The sequence below is a fragment of the Oncorhynchus keta genome, chromosome 24 (genome assembly GCF_023373465.1).
Source record: "Oncorhynchus keta strain PuntledgeMale-10-30-2019 chromosome 24, Oket_V2, whole genome shotgun sequence".
In the NCBI taxonomy this organism is placed as follows: domain Eukaryota; kingdom Metazoa; phylum Chordata; class Actinopteri; order Salmoniformes; family Salmonidae; genus Oncorhynchus; species Oncorhynchus keta.
In genome coordinates this window covers 3,260,455-3,275,651 of record NC_068444.1, presented here as the reverse complement: position 1 = coordinate 3,275,651, position 15,197 = coordinate 3,260,455, and the positions used below count along the sequence as shown (strand labels likewise).

General features: G+C 44.0%; 1 protein-coding gene and 1 long non-coding RNA gene across 3 annotated transcripts in view; both read left to right on the top strand.

Annotated features, from left to right (window-relative positions):
* The first annotated feature begins 8,827 nt into the window (after positions 1-8,827).
* Positions 8,828-9,943, top strand: LOC127911301 (uncharacterized). Of its 2 annotated transcripts, none has more exons than XR_008077780.1 (3): positions 8,828-9,462; positions 9,513-9,587; positions 9,834-9,943. It is a non-coding gene; the product is annotated as an uncharacterized LOC127911301 (long non-coding RNA). The 2 variants fall into 2 exon arrangements; XR_008077781.1 differs by having other exon boundaries at positions 8,828-9,412; positions 9,488-9,587; positions 9,809-9,921.
* Positions 9,944-10,716: 773 nt separating this feature from the next.
* The window catches only part of LOC118402687 (non-structural maintenance of chromosomes element 4 homolog A-like), a 37,046-nt gene continuing 32,565 nt past the window's right edge, over positions 10,717-15,197 (top strand). The window contains exons 1-2 of the mRNA XM_052477524.1: positions 10,717-10,812; positions 13,213-13,534. Coding sequence (XP_052333484.1) covers positions 13,303-13,534 — 232 coding nt within the window. The 5' untranslated portion in view covers positions 10,717-10,812; positions 13,213-13,302. The remainder of the gene's footprint in view (positions 10,813-13,212; positions 13,535-15,197) is intronic.

Below are 15,197 nucleotides of genomic sequence, written 5' to 3'. Positions count from 1 at the left end.
ATACAGTACACATCTCAAACTATAGCATAAATACAGTACATATTTCAAACTACAGTACGTATTTCAGACTACAGTATAAATACAGTACATATTTCAAACTACAGTACACATCTCAAACTATAGTATAAATACAGTACATATTTCAGACTACAGTACACATCTCAAACTACAGTATAAATACAGTACATATTTCAAACTACAGTACACATTTCAGACTACAGTATAAATACAGTACACATCTCAAACTATAGTATAAATACAGTACATATTTCAAACTACAGTACATATTTCAGACTACAGTATAAATACAGTACACATCTCAAACTACAGTATAAATACAGTACATATTTCAAACTACAGTACATATTTCAGACTACAGTATAAATACAGTACACATCTCAAACTATAGTATAAATACAGTACATATTTCAAACTACAGTACATATTTCAGACTACAGTATAAATACAGTACACATCTCAAACTACAGTATAAATACAGTACATATTTCAAACTACAGTACATATTTCAGACTACAGTACATATTTCAAACTACAGTACACATTTCAGACTACAGTATAAATACAGTACACATCTCAAACTATAGTATAAATACAGTACATATTTCAAACTACAGTACATATTTCAGACTACAGTATAAATACAGTACATATTTCAGACTACAGTACACATCTCAACTATAGTATAAATACAGTACACATCTCAACTATAGTATAAATACAGTACACATCTCAAACTATAGTATAAATACAGTACATATTTCAGACTACAGTACATATTTCAGACTACAGTATAAATACAGTACGTATTTCAGACTACAGTATAAATACAGTACATATTTCAGACTACAGTATTTCCTCTACCATAAATATTTCTAGAGACATTAATTCAACGAAGTGCCAAGTGTTGGAGACTGTAGCTTTTATGTGAGTCGTCAAATCAAGCTCCGGTCTACATTCAAGAGAAGAATGTCCTACTAAAGTCAAATTGATGATCTCAATAGTGACCTCAACTAATTCATCCCTCACACAGCAATCCAAACATTTTGTCTGAGGAGGAAAAGATGGTTTATTGTATCTCATATTTACTTTTGTCACTAAAGCAATAAGAATGACAAGAGTTACGGGTAACAACCAAGCATTAATGTAGCAAAACAGCCTAGTTCATTTAACATCTTTGTTGTCCACGTGGAAGGACTGTGCCCTTTGTACTCAGGTTTAAGTTGACAATACACCTGGCTGTGTACAGTGAACAGTAAACATGCTGTGAACAGTAAACATGCTGTGAACAGTAAACATGTTTGGTACGTGATGGTGCGTTGTAGTTTGGACACATCTCACGTTCACACTGCACTTTGCCCTGGGCCAAGAGAGCTTTTACCCTGGGGATTAGAGACTGTTCACACTGCACTTTGCCCTGGGCCAAGAGAGGTTTTACCCTGGGGATAAGAGACTGTTCACTTTGCCCTGGGCCAAGAGAGGTTTTACCCTGGGGATAAGAGACTGTTCACTTTGCCCTGGGCCAAGAGAGGTTTTACCCTGGGGATTAGAGACTGTTCACTTTGCCCTGGGCCAAGAGAGGTTTTACCCTGGGGATAAGAGACTGTTCACTTTGCCCTGGACCAAGAGAGGTTTTACCCTGGGGATTAGAGACTGTTCACTTTGCCCTGGGCCAAGAGAGGTTTTACCCTGGGGATAAGAGACTGTTCACACTGCACTTTGCCCTGGACCAAGAGAGGTTTTACCCTGGGGATTAGAGACTGTTCACTTTGCCCTGGACCAAGAGAGGTTTTACCCTGGGGATTAGAGACTGTTCACTTTGCCCTGGACCAAGAGAGGTTTTACCCTGGGGATAAGAGACTGTTCACTTTGCCCTGGACCAAGAGAGCTTTTACCCTGGGGATAAGAGACTGTTCACTTTGCCCTGGACCAAGAGAGGTTTTACCCTGGGGATTAGAGACTGTTCACTTTGCCCTGGACCAAGAGAGGTTTTACCCTGGGGATAAGAGACTGTTCACTTTGCCCTGGGCCAAGAGAGCTTTTACCCTGGGGATAAGAGACTGTTCACTTTGCCCTGGACCAAGAGAGGTTTTACCCTGGGGATAAGAGACTGTTCACTTTGCCCTGGACCAAGAGAGCTTTTACCCTGGGTATAAGAGACTGTTCACACTGCACTTTGCCCTGGACCAAGAGAGGTTTTACCCTGGGGATAAGATACTGTTCACTTTGCCCTGGACCAAGAGAGGTTTTACCCTGGGGATAAGAGACTGTTCACTTTGCCCTGGGCCAAGAGAGGTTTTACCCTGGGGATTAGAGACTGTTCACACTGCACTTTGCCCTGGACCAAGAGAGGTTTTACCCTGGGGATAAGAGACTGTTCACTTTGCCCTGGGCCAAGAGAGGTTTTACCCTGGGGATTAGAGACTGTTCACTTTGCCCTGGACCAAGAGAGGTTTTACCCTGGGGATAAGAGACTGTTCACTTTGCCCTGGACCAAGAGAGGTTTTACCCTGGGGATAAGAGACTGTTCACTTTGCCCTGGACCAAGAGAGGTTTTACCCTGGGGATTAGAGACTGTTCACTTTGCCCTGGGCCAAGAGAGGTTTTACCCTGGGGATAAGAAACTGTTCACACTGCACTTTGCCCTGACCAAGAGAGCTTTTACCCTGGGTATAAGAGACTGTTCACACTGCACTTTGCCCTGGACCAAGAGAGGTTTTACCCTGGGGATAAGATACTGTTCACTTTGCCCTGGGCCAAGAGAGCTTTTACCCTGGGGATTCACTTTGCCCTGGACCAAGAGAGGTTTTACCCTGGGGATTAGAGACTGTTCACTTTGCCCTGGACCAAGAGAGGTTTTACCCTGGGGATAAGAGACTGTTCACTTTGCCCTGGGCCAAGAGAGGTTTTACCCTGGGGATAAGAGACTGTTCACTTTGCCCTGGACCAAGAGAGGTTTTACCCTGGGGATAAGAGACTGTTCACTTTGCCCTGGACCAAGAGAGGTTTTACCCTGGGGATAAGAGACTGTTCACTTTGCCCTGGACCAAGAGAGGTTTTACCCTGGGGATAAGAGACTGTTCACTTTGCCCTGGGCCAAGAGAGCTTTTACCCTGGGGATAAGAGACTGTTCACTTTGCCCTGGACCAAGAGAGGTTTTACCCTGGGGATAAGAGACTGTTCACTTTGCCCTGGACCAAGAGAGGTTTTACCCTGGGGATAAGAGACTGTTCACTTTGCCCTGGACCAAGAGAGGTTTTACCCTGGGGATAAGAGACTGTTCACTTTGCCCTGGGCCAAGAGAGCTTTTACCCTGGGGATAAGATACTGTTCACTTTGCCCTGGGCCAAGAGAGCTTTTACCCTGGGGATAAGAGACTGTTCACTTTGCCCTGGACCAAGAGAGGTTTTACCCTGGGGATTAGAGACTGTTCACTTTGCCCTGGACCAAGAGAGGTTTTACCCTGGGGATTAGAGACTGTTCACTTTGCCCTGGACCAAGAGAGGTTTTACCCTGGGGATAAGAGACTGTTCACTTTGCCCTGGACCAAGAGAGGTTTTACCCTGGGGATAAGAGACTGTTCACTTTGCCCTGGACCAAGAGAGGTTTTACCCTGGGGATAAGAGACTGTTCACTTTGCCCTAGACCAAGAGAGGTTTTACCCTGGGGATAAGAGACTGTTCACTTTGCCCTGGGCCAAGAGAGCTTTTACCCTGGGGATAAGAGACTGTTCACTTTGCCCTGGGCCAAGAGAGGTTTTACCCTGGGGATTAGAGACTGTTCACTTTGCCCTGGGCCAAGAGAGGTTTTACCCTGGGGATAAGAGACTGTTCACTTTGCCCTGGACCAAGAGAGGTTTTACCCTGGGGATAAGAGACTGTTCACTTTGCCCTGGGCCAAGAGAGGTTTTACCCTGGGGATAAGAGACTGTTCACTTTGCCCTGGACCAAGAGAGGTTTTACCCTGGGGATAAGAGACTGTTCACTTTGCCCTGGACCAAGAGAGGTTTTACCCTGGGGATTAGAGACTGTTCACTTTGCCCTGGGCCAAGAGAGGTTTTACCCTGGGGATTAGAGACTGTTCACTTTGCCCTGGACCAAGAGAGGTTTTACCCTGGGGATAAGAGACTGTTCACACTGCACTTTGCCCTGGACCAAGAGAGGTTTTACCCTGGGGATAAGAGACTGTTCACTTTGCCCTGGGCCAAGAGAGGTTTTACCCTGGGGATTAGAGACTGTTCACTTTGCCCTGGGCCAAGAGAGGTTTTACCCTGGGGATTAGAGACTGTTCACTTTGCCCTGGACCAAGAGAGGTTTTACCCTGGGGATTAGAGACTGTTCACTTTGCCCTGGGCCAAGAGAGGTTTTACCCTGGGGATAAGAGACTGTTCACTTTGCCCTGGACCAAGAGAGGTTTTACCCTGGGGATAAGAGACTGTTCACTTTGCCCTGGGCCAAGAGAGGTTTTACCCTGGGGATTAGAGACTGTTCACTTTGCCCTGGACCAAGAGAGGTTTTACCCTGGGGATTAGAGACTGTTCACTTTGCCCTGGACCAAGAGAGGTTTTACCCTGGGGATTAGAGACTGTTCACACTGCACTTTGCCCTGGGCCAAGAGAGGTTTTACCCTGGGGATTAGAGACTGTTCACTTTGCCCTGGACCAAGAGAGGTTTTACCCTGGGGATTAGAGACTGTTCACTTTGCCCTGGACCAAGAGAGGTTTTACCCTGGGGATTAGAGACTGTTCACTTTGCCCTGGGCCAAGAGAGGTTTTACCCTGGGGATTAGAGACTGTTCACTTTGCCCTGGACCAAGAGAGGTTTTACCCTGGGGATAAGAGACTGTTCACTTTGCCCTGGGCCAAGAGAGGTTTTACCCTGGGGATTAGAGACTGTTCACTTTGCCCTGGGCCAAGAGAGGTTTTACCCTGGGGATAAGAGACTGTTCACTTTGCCCTGGGCCAAGAGAGGTTTTACCCTGGGGATTAGAGACTGTTCATTGCACTTTGCCCTGGGCCAAGAGAGGTTTTACCCTGGGGATAAGAGACTGTTCACTTTGCCCTGGACCAAGAGAGGTTTTACCCTGGGGATAAGAGACTGTTCACTTTGCCCTGGGCCAAGAGAGGTTTTACCCTGGGGATAAGAGACTGTTCACTTTGCCCTGGGCCAAGAGAGGTTTTACCCTGGGGATAAGAGACTGTTCACTTTGCCCTGGGCCAAGAGAGGTTTTACCCTGGGGATAAGAGACTGTTCACTTTGCCCTGGACCAAGAGAGGTTTTACCCTGGGGATAAGAGACTGTTCACACTGCACTTTGCCCTGGACCAAGAGAGGTTTTACCCTAGGGATAAGAGACTGTTCACACTGCACTTTGCCCTGGGCCAAGAGAGGTTTTACCCTGGGGATAAGAGACTGTTCACACTGCACTTTGCCCTGGGCCAAGAGAGGTTTTACCCTGGGGATAAGAGACTGTTCACTTTGCCCTGGACCAAGAGAGGTTTTACCCTGGGGATAAGAGACTGTTCACTTTGCCCTGGACCAAGAGAGGTTTTACCCTGGGGATAAGAGACTGTTCACTTTGCCCTGGACCAAGAGAGGTTTTACCCTGGGGATAAGATACTGTTCACTTTGCCCTGGACCAAGAGAGGTTTTACCCTGGGGATAAGAGACTGTTTTTGCCCTGGACCAAGAGAGGTTTTACCCTGGGGATAAGAGACTGTTCACTTTGCCCTGGACCAAGAGAGGTTTTACCCTGGGGATTAGAGACTGTTCACTTTGCCCTGGGCCAAGAGAGGTTTTACCCTGGGGATTAGAGACTGTTCACTTTGCCCTGGACCAAGAGAGGTTTTACCCTGGGGATTAGAAACTGTTCACACGTGCACATTCTGAAGGGGGATGGCACAACCTTAGCCCAGGGCTGGCCTATCACAGAGCCCTGCTCTGAAGCAATGTTCGCACTGTCGTTCTGGGCTAGCCAATCACAATTCATTGTCGCCTACTTTTGAATATTCTTCTCCAGAAAAGTGACCGTTGGTTTCAGTAGCCCTACTTTCATGAACACAGTATAAGCTCGCCCAGGGACAGTCTAAGCCTGGGGCTAAGGACAATGCTGCGTGAAAAGGACATTGTTTGTGTGTAGTAGTTTGTAATATACATATCTTAGTATGTAGTAGTTTGTAGTAGTTTTTAATATATATCTCTAGTATGTGTAGTAATTTGTATGTAGTAGTTTGATACAGTTGAGTAGTCAGTGTAGTAAGTTTACAGTTTACATCACCAGCCAAATACATTTAAACTCTGTTTTTCACAATTCCTGACATTTAATCCTAGTAAAACTTCCCTGTCTTAGGTCAGTTAGGATCACCACTTTAATTTAAGAATGTGAAATGTCAATAATAGTAGAGAGAATTATTTATTTCAGCTTTTATTTCTTTCATCACATTCCCAGTGGGTCAGAAGTTTACATACACTCAATTAGTATTTGTTAGCATTGCCTTTAAATTGTTTAACTTGGGTCAAACGTTTCGGTTGGCCTTCCACAAGCTTCCCACAATAAGTTGGGTGTAACGGAGTCAGGTTTGTAGGCCTTCTTGCTCACACATGCTATTTCAGTTCTGCCCACAAATTTTCTATAGGATTGAGTTCTGATGGCCACTCCAATACCTTGACTTTGTTGTCCTTTAGCCATTTTTACACAACTTTGGAAGTATGCTTGGGGTAATTGTCCATTTGGAAGACCCATTTGTGACCAAGCTTTAACTTCCTGACTGATGTCTTGAGATGTTGCTTCAATATATTCACATAATTTTAATTCCTCATGAAGCAATCTATTTTGTGAAGTGCACCAGTCCCTCCTGCAGCAAAGCACCCCCACAACATGATGCTGCCACCCCCGTGCTTCACGGTTGGGATGGTGTTCTTCGGTTTGCAAGCCTCCCCTTTTTCCTCCAAACATAACAATGGGCATTATGGCCAAACAGTTATATTTTTGTTTCATCAGACCAGAGGACAATTCATCAAAAAGTACGATATTTGTCCCCATGTGCAGTTGCAAATCGTAGTCTGGCTTTTTTATGGTGGTTTTGGAGCCGTGGCTTCTTGCTGAGCGACCTTTCAGGTTATGTCGATATAGGACTCGTTCTACTGTGGATATAGATACTTTTGTACCTGTTTCCTCCAGCATCTTCACAAGGTCCTTTGCTGCTGTTCTGGGATTTATTTGCACTTTTCACACCAAAGTATGTTCATTCACAGTATTTTGTCAGGTCTTATCGATTCAGAATCGCCAATGTCCCCCTTTTCTGAGAACCTGGAGACACCAACAGAAGGTTGGTTGGACATCACAAAGCAGCCAGTCTGTGAAGAAACAAGACATGTTCTCATGCTGTTTTGACTATCAGGGATTTAACAGTCAATGCTTTCACAATGCTTTCAGGTCGCAATTGTAAATGAGAACTTGTTCTCAACTTGCCTACCTGGTTAAATAAAGGTGAAATAAATAAAATAAATAAAAATAAAATGTGTTTTTATCTACATCAGGGACTTTTTTCATATAGTATATGAACTGTTCACACTTGTTGTCAGTGACAACCCTGATTAGAAGCACCTGCTGCTCATCTGTAGTTCTTCAAAAATGCTGTTTTGAATGAAAGTAAATTGTACCTACACAGTGAAGGCCGTAAACCCCGAAACATCTGTGTACAGTAAAAACATTTAAAAATGAAGCGAAACACATTTACACCTCTTTTTGTCTTTCTACATGAAGAAAAAGGGTAATATTTGGACTTCAAAGACCCTGTTTATCATGAACAATGTCTGAATTAACTAAATAACATGAACAGATAGAACATTGTAGTGTAAACAACGACCTAAATAAAGTCATTTCACATTTATTACAGCACTTATTGGGATAAAAATATGGTATTTGGGCAAAATATTACTACGTTATGTTGACTTGACATTCCATGTGAAATGTGTCTAATCTAATGATTGTTATTCATATACCAGCCTCCATGTGGGTTCAACCCCTTTCGTAGCGGAGGAGGTGAATGGTTGCCTCTATGTGGGTTCAATCCCTTTCGTAGCGGAGGAGGTGAATGGTTGCCTCCATGTGGGTTCAATCCCTTTCGTAGCGGAGGAGGTGAATGGTTGCCTCCATGTGGGTTCAATCCCTTTCGTAGCGGAGGAGGTGAATGGTTGCCTCCATGTGGGTTCAATCCCTTTCGTAGCGGAGGAGGTGAATGGTTGCCTCCATGTGGGTTCAATCCCTTTCGTAGCGGAGGAGGTGAATGGTTGCCTCCATGTGGGTTCAATCCCTTTCGTAGCGGAGGAGGTGATTGGTTGCCTCTATGTGGGTTCAATCCCTTTCGTAGGTAGATTGAGCCCAAGCGGAGGAGGTGAATGGCCATACCTCTCCTCACAGTTATCAAACATACTGTACATGCCACTGCTCAGTGAACCACAAGATATCCTGTTCTTTTGTCAATGTGGTCTAAATACACTTACAAAGACTATTTGAAGATATTCAAAGTTAGATCAGGTAAAATGACCTCTTAGCCTTAATTTATTATTACTTTTGACTGTGGCAAATCACCTCCCCAGTTAGTCTGGTATGCGTTTTGAACATTCATATTGGACTGTACAGCTTTACCTATAGAGTGTGCACCCATAAAAACTGGGGTTATCACAGTGGTTTCAGAGTCCTGCAGTAATAGTTATGACGATAATATTTGTGTAAACTCTACAAAGTCGTGTTCTGTGGGTGTCACTGAGTAGGCCGAGATCCCATTTCATGGGTGCACATTCCATTGTTGGGCGGCAGGTAGCCTAGTGGTTAGAGGAGGCAGGTAGCCTAGTGGTTAGAGGAGGCAGGTAGCCTAGTGGTTAGAGGAGGCAGGTAGCCTAGTGGTTAGAGGAGGCAGGTAGCCTAGTGGTTAGAGGAGGCAGGTAGCCTAGTGGTTAGAGGAGGCAGGTAGCCTAGTGGTTAGAGGAGGCAGGTAGCCTAGTGGTTAGAGGAGGCAGGTAGCCTAGTGGTTAGAGGAGGCAGGTAGCCTAGTGGTTAGAGGAGGCAGGTAGCCTAGTGGTTAGAGGAGGCAGGTAGCCTAGTGGTTAGAGGAGGCAGGTAGCCTAGTGGTTAGAGGAGGCAGGTAGCCTAGTGGTTAGAGGAGGCAGGTAGCCTTGTGGTTAGAGGAGGCAGGTAGCCTTGTGGTTAGAGGAGGCAGGTAGCCTAGTGGTTAGAGGAGGCAGGTAGCCTAGTGGTTAGAGGAGGCAGGTAGCCTAGTGGTTAGAGGAGGCAGGTAGCCTAGTGGTTAGAGGAGGCAGGTAGCCTAGTGGTTAGAGGAGGCAGGTAGCCTAGTGGTTAGAGGAGGCAGGTAGCCTAGTGGTTAGAGGAGGCAGGTAGCCTAGTGGTTAGAGGAGGCAGGTAGCCTTGTGGTTAGAGGAGGCAGGTAGCCTTGTGGTTAGAGGAGGCAGGTAGCCTTGTGGTTAGAGGAGGCAGGTAGCCTAGTGGTTAGAGGAGGCAGGTAGCCTAGTGGTTAGAGGAGGCAGGTAGCCTAGTGGTTAGAGGAGGCAGGTAGCCTAGTGGTTAGAGCGGCAGGTAGCCTAGTGGTTAGAGCGGCAGGTAGCCTAATGGTTAGAGGAGGCAGGTAGCCTAGTGGTTAGAGGAGGCAGGTAGCCTAGTGGTTAGAGGAGGCAGGTAGCCTAGTGGTTAGAGGAGGCAGGTAGCCTTGTGGTTAGAGCGGCAGGTAGCCTAGTGGTTAGAGCGGCAGGTAGCCTAATGGTTAGAGGAGGCAGGTAGCCTAGTGGTTAGAGGAGGCAGGTAGCCTAGTGGTTAGAGGAGGCAGGTAGCCTAGTGGTTAGAGGAGGCAGGTAGCCTAGTGGTTAGAGGAGGCAGGTAGCCTCGTGGTAAGAGGAGGCAGGTAGCCTCGTGGTTAGAGGAGGCAGGTAGCCTCGTGGTAAGAGGAGGCAGGTAGCCTCGTGGTTAGAGGAGGCAGGTAGCCTCGTGGTTAGAGGAGGCAGGTAGCCTCGTGGTTAGAGGAGGCAGGTAGCCTCGTGGTTAGAGGAGGCAGGTAGCCTCGTGGTTAGAGGAGGCAGGTAGCCTCGTGGTTAGAGGAGGCAGGTAGCCTCGTGGTTAGAGGAGGCAGGTAGCCTAGTGGTTAGAGCGTTGGACCAGTAACTGAAAGGATGCTAGATCGAATCCCTAAGCTGACAAGGTAAAAATCTGTCAATCTGCCCCTGATCAAGGCAGGTAACCCGCTGGCTATATAATTAAATTGTTTTGTTCCCCGGGCGACGTGGATGTCGATTATGCATTTCAGTTGTGCGACTGACTCGGTTTCCTCATTTCCCATTGGTAAGGCTGGAGAGTGCAATAGTTTACTGGGGAGGTATTTTGTCAAAGTTCCGTAAATAAGAGCCATGACGCTAATATTTGTGCAACCTCTTTGGAATTGAAATCTATGGGTGACACTGTACAGCCTTACCCATTTCATGGTTTCAGAGTCCTTTCACTCCATAGGTAAGGCAGTGTATACTGTATGCCACCAACGCAATTATGCAGTCTGATATATCCACAGTTTGTCAAATTAATTAATTACTGTATTTTATGTAACCTTCCATGTTTAGTATTATCTAGTCCAAATATAGCATTATTCCACTATTTTTACCAGTTTCAAATCGGGGACTTTTATTTTGAAGGCGAACAGCAACGTGCATTATTGTGTCAAGCTTCACAGAGGTTTACGTTCGTTTCTGTCAGAAAAGCGGTTTGCTTTGAGGACTGTCAACAAGGCTCTCCTGTGAGTAGTTAGCGATGTGCATTTTTAATATGAAGTTGAACAGAAATCGAATATATGAATTATGTGGCCAGAATTTTTTATTTATTTGAAGGGACTTTGTCATTGCCATAACTTTTGTCTCTGCGTTAGCTAGCTCAGTAACGTTGACATCAAGTTAGCTAGAATGGGTAGTTAAAAGAAGAAAAAAAAAACCGAACAACAATACTAAGTTCACTGTTTGCATTTTAATAATTGTGCAGACATAACCATTTTTGTCGTGTTTTCCACCCATTGAAGTGGATCGGCGTCCCTTTCCAGCTATTTTTCCTAGTACCCGGAAGTAAACTGGTGTTGCTGTTATGGATACCAGGATTTCCTAGTGCTGATCGATTAACCGAAATATCGATCATTTTTTATAAACAACTAATTGACCGTCATCGGTTCAATTATTTCAATTCCATAAATGTTTTAAATGTGTATGTGAGCACAACTCTGTAGAGGTAAATCGGATCCAGCTTGAACTGTGCGATGTCGTAGGGAGTTGCAGTTTCCAACAGGCCAATATTGTACATAGTTTAGCGCGTAAAACGTGGTAATGAACTTCAATGACCATTATGCATTGCGCCTCTACTTGTCCAGTCTTTTACGCGCACTATTGGCCCAGCGTCGTCCTGGTTTGGCCGATGTAGGCCGTTATTGTAAATAATATTGTTTTTAACTGACTTGCTTATTTAAATAAAATAAAGGGGGAAAAGCGCGATCATAATGGGATGTAAAGAGCAGCTGTTGCTTCACAAGGCAGGGTATCTCTACCTGAAAATACATTATCTCCAGTGCATTCAATAGTATTAGGACCCCTTGACTTATCCACATTTTGTTACATTACAGCCGTGTTAAAAATGGATTCACTTGTTCCCCCGTCATCAATAATGAGAAAGCAAAAACAGGTTTAGAAATGTCTGCTAATGTATTAAAAATACAATTGAAATATCACATTTATACAAGTATTCAGACTCTTTACTTTGTTGAAGCACCTTTGGCAGCGATTACAGCCTTGAGTCTCCCTGACCAAGGCCTTTCTACCCTGATTGCTTGTTTGGCCGGGCGGCCAGCTCTAGGAAGAGTCTTGGTGATTCTAAACTTCTTTCATTTAAGAATGATGGAGGCCACTGTGTTCTGAGGGACCTTCAATGCTGCTTAAATGTTTTGGTACCCTTACCCAGATCTGTGCCTCGACACAATTCTGTCACTGAGCTCTCCGGACAATTCCTTTGACCTCGTGGCTTGGTTTTTGCTCTGACACGCACTGTCAACTGTGGGACCTTTATATAGACAGGTGTGTGCCTTTCCAAATCATGTCCAATCAATTGAATGTACCACAGGTGGACTCCAATCAAGTTGTAGAAACATCTAAAGGATGATCAATGGAAACAGGATGTACCTGAGCTCAATGTTGAGTCTCATAGCAAAGTGTCTGAATACTTATGTAAATAAGCTATTTCGTTTTTTTATTTTTAAAACATTTGCAAACATTTCTAAAATCTTGTTTTCGCTTTGTCATTAATGGGTATTGGGTGTAGATTGATGAGGATTTTTTTTATTGAATCAATTTTAGAATAAGGCTGTAATGTAACTAAATGTGGAAAAAGGGAAGGGGGTCTGAAATACTCTTCCGAATGCTCTGTAAGTGATTGATAGTTGGTTTTCAGCCGTCATAAAAGTATGCCTTATTTACTTTGAAGAACTACTAAATAGTGATTTTGCAGCAGCTCTATAGAGACGAGATGATGACTTGGAAGGAAATAATAAAGTCATCAAATAAAAACTTTGAAGTATTTTATTAAAGTCATGTGAATAACTGATGGTTAATAAGTGATCAGCAGTAATGAGCAGTCACTACCATCATAGGCCTGTTATTCATTGGTTTATACTGTTACAGCATTAAACCAACATAATGCATAGTGTATTACATGTCTATGTCGAAACCAACATAATGTACAGTGTATTTAATGTAAAAAAACAACAAACATATATATATATAAAATCGAAAACGAAAACTGATTAAAAAACAAAAATGTAATCATTTTTTTTTTTTAAATATTTTTTTTAACCTTCAGGCAAGTCAGTTAAGAACATATTCTTATTTTCAATGACGGCCTGGGAACAGTGGGTTAGCTGCCTGTTCAGGGGCAGAACGACAGATTTGTACCTTGTCAGCTCTGGGTTTTGAACTTGCAACCTTCCGGTTACTAGTCCAACGCTCTAACCACTAGGCTACGCTGCCGCCCCAAAAACAAGTGAATCATAGAACCGACCTCAAAAAACCCTAATCGCTCAACACTAGGATTCCCTTAAAGCAGTGGCTATTAAAATGAATGCTCGATACCTGACTGTCTCCCAACTTTCCCCCCAACGCTCCAGCTTTGAAGAGGGGTGATAGCCAAAACCTAAAAGAATAGAGGAGAGAGGAATCCCAAACAACTGCATACAATACCAATACCCCCATCCAAGATGAGGCGAGCCAGCCGCGGAGGGGACGAGACCGCCCCTCCCCGTCAGAACGGTGTGCCGGGGGGTAAAGGTGACGGCAGGGCAGCCGAGCGTGGGGATGCAGCAGCCGCTGCCGGCGGTGATGATGATGAGGCCGGGTGCAGCCCAGCAGACATGCAGGATGAGGACAATGATCCGGCACGGAGGAGAGAGATCAGGAGCAAGTACAGGGACCTCATCAACTCTGTTCAACGTGAGTAGTGGATACGAGGGTCTGCTAAATGACTCAAATGTAAAGGCAATGGAATGGTAATGTAGAGGTAATGTAGTGGGAACTGTTAAGGTAATGCAATGGTAATGTTAAGGTAATGTAGTGGGAACTGTTAAAATAATGTAAAGGTAATGTAACAGTAATTTAAAGGCAATGTGTGGGGAACTGTTAAGATCATGTAAAGGTAATGTAACAGTCATTTAAAGGTAATGTAGTGGGAACTGTTAAGATAACGTAACGGTAATGTAGCGGGAACTGTTAATATAATGTAGTGGGAACTGTTAAGATAATGTAAAGGTAATGTAACAGTAATTTAAAGGTAATGTAGTGCGAACTGTTAAGATAATGTAATGTAACAGTAATTTAAAGGTAATGTGTGGGAACTGTTAAGATAATGGTAAGGTAATGTAATTGCAATGTAGTGGGAACTGTCAATATAACGGTAAGGTAATGGGAACCGGCAAGAAAATCTTAAGGTAATGTGACAGTTTTTTATTTTATCTTTATTTAACCAGGCAAGTCAGTTAAGAACAAATTCTTATTTACAATGACGGCCTGGGAACAGTGGGTTAACTGCCTGTTCAGGGGCAGAACGACAGATTTGTACCTTGTCAGCTCTGGGGTTTGAACTTGCAACCTTCCGGTTACTAGTCCAACGCTCTAACCACTAGGCTACCCTGCTGCCCCGGACAGTAATTTAAAGGTAATATAGTGGGAACTGTTAAGATAATGTAAATGTAATGTAGTGGGAACTGTTAAGATAATGTAAAGGTAATGTAGTGGGAACTGTTAAGATAATGTAATGTAATGTAACAGTAATTTAAAGGTAATGTAGTGGGAACTGTTAAGATAATGTTAAGGTAATGTAATTGTAATTTAAAGGTAATGTAGTGGCTCTGGATAAGAGCGTCTGCTAAATGACTTAAATGTAAATGTAACTGTCTGGGAATGGTGTCCATGGGCCATGAGTTCCCAATTCTCCACACTTTTCCCAAAGTATTTTCACCATTGTGGATGTAAAAGTATTGAATTGGTGTCAGCATTGCCTGGAGGGAATTACCCAAAACAATTACCCGTGACGGGGCGTGTGCAAGTGGCCACTTAAACCTCCCAGGTATCTGGACACCTGTCAAGGTAAAGGTCCAGTGGGACCAAATTCACATAGAAATGTGAGTTATAGATTGTCTAGCTTGTACACCTGTTGAAAATGCAATAACATTTCACAGTGGTTTAGATTGTAGAATGATTCTCTACATTGCTTGTTTTGCCACAATGCTATTTATACTGAACAAAAATATATAAACGCAACATGTTAAGTGTTGGTTTCATGAGCTGAAATAAAATATAAAATTAAAACATGTTGTGCATAAATTTGTTTCCATCTCTGTTAAAAAAAAGCATTTCTCCTTTGCTAAAATAGTCCATCCACCTGACAGGTATGGCACATCAAGAAGCTGATTAAACAGCATGGCACCCAAGTGGGTGGGCCTAAGCCCTCCCAGCCCCACCAATGGCTGTGCCCCTGCCCAGTCATGTGAAATCCATAGATTAGGGTCTAGTTCATTTATTTCAATTGACTGATTTCCTCATAACTCACTAGGCGGCTTCCACCCGGTTACGTAACCCTGCACCTTAGAGGCTGCTG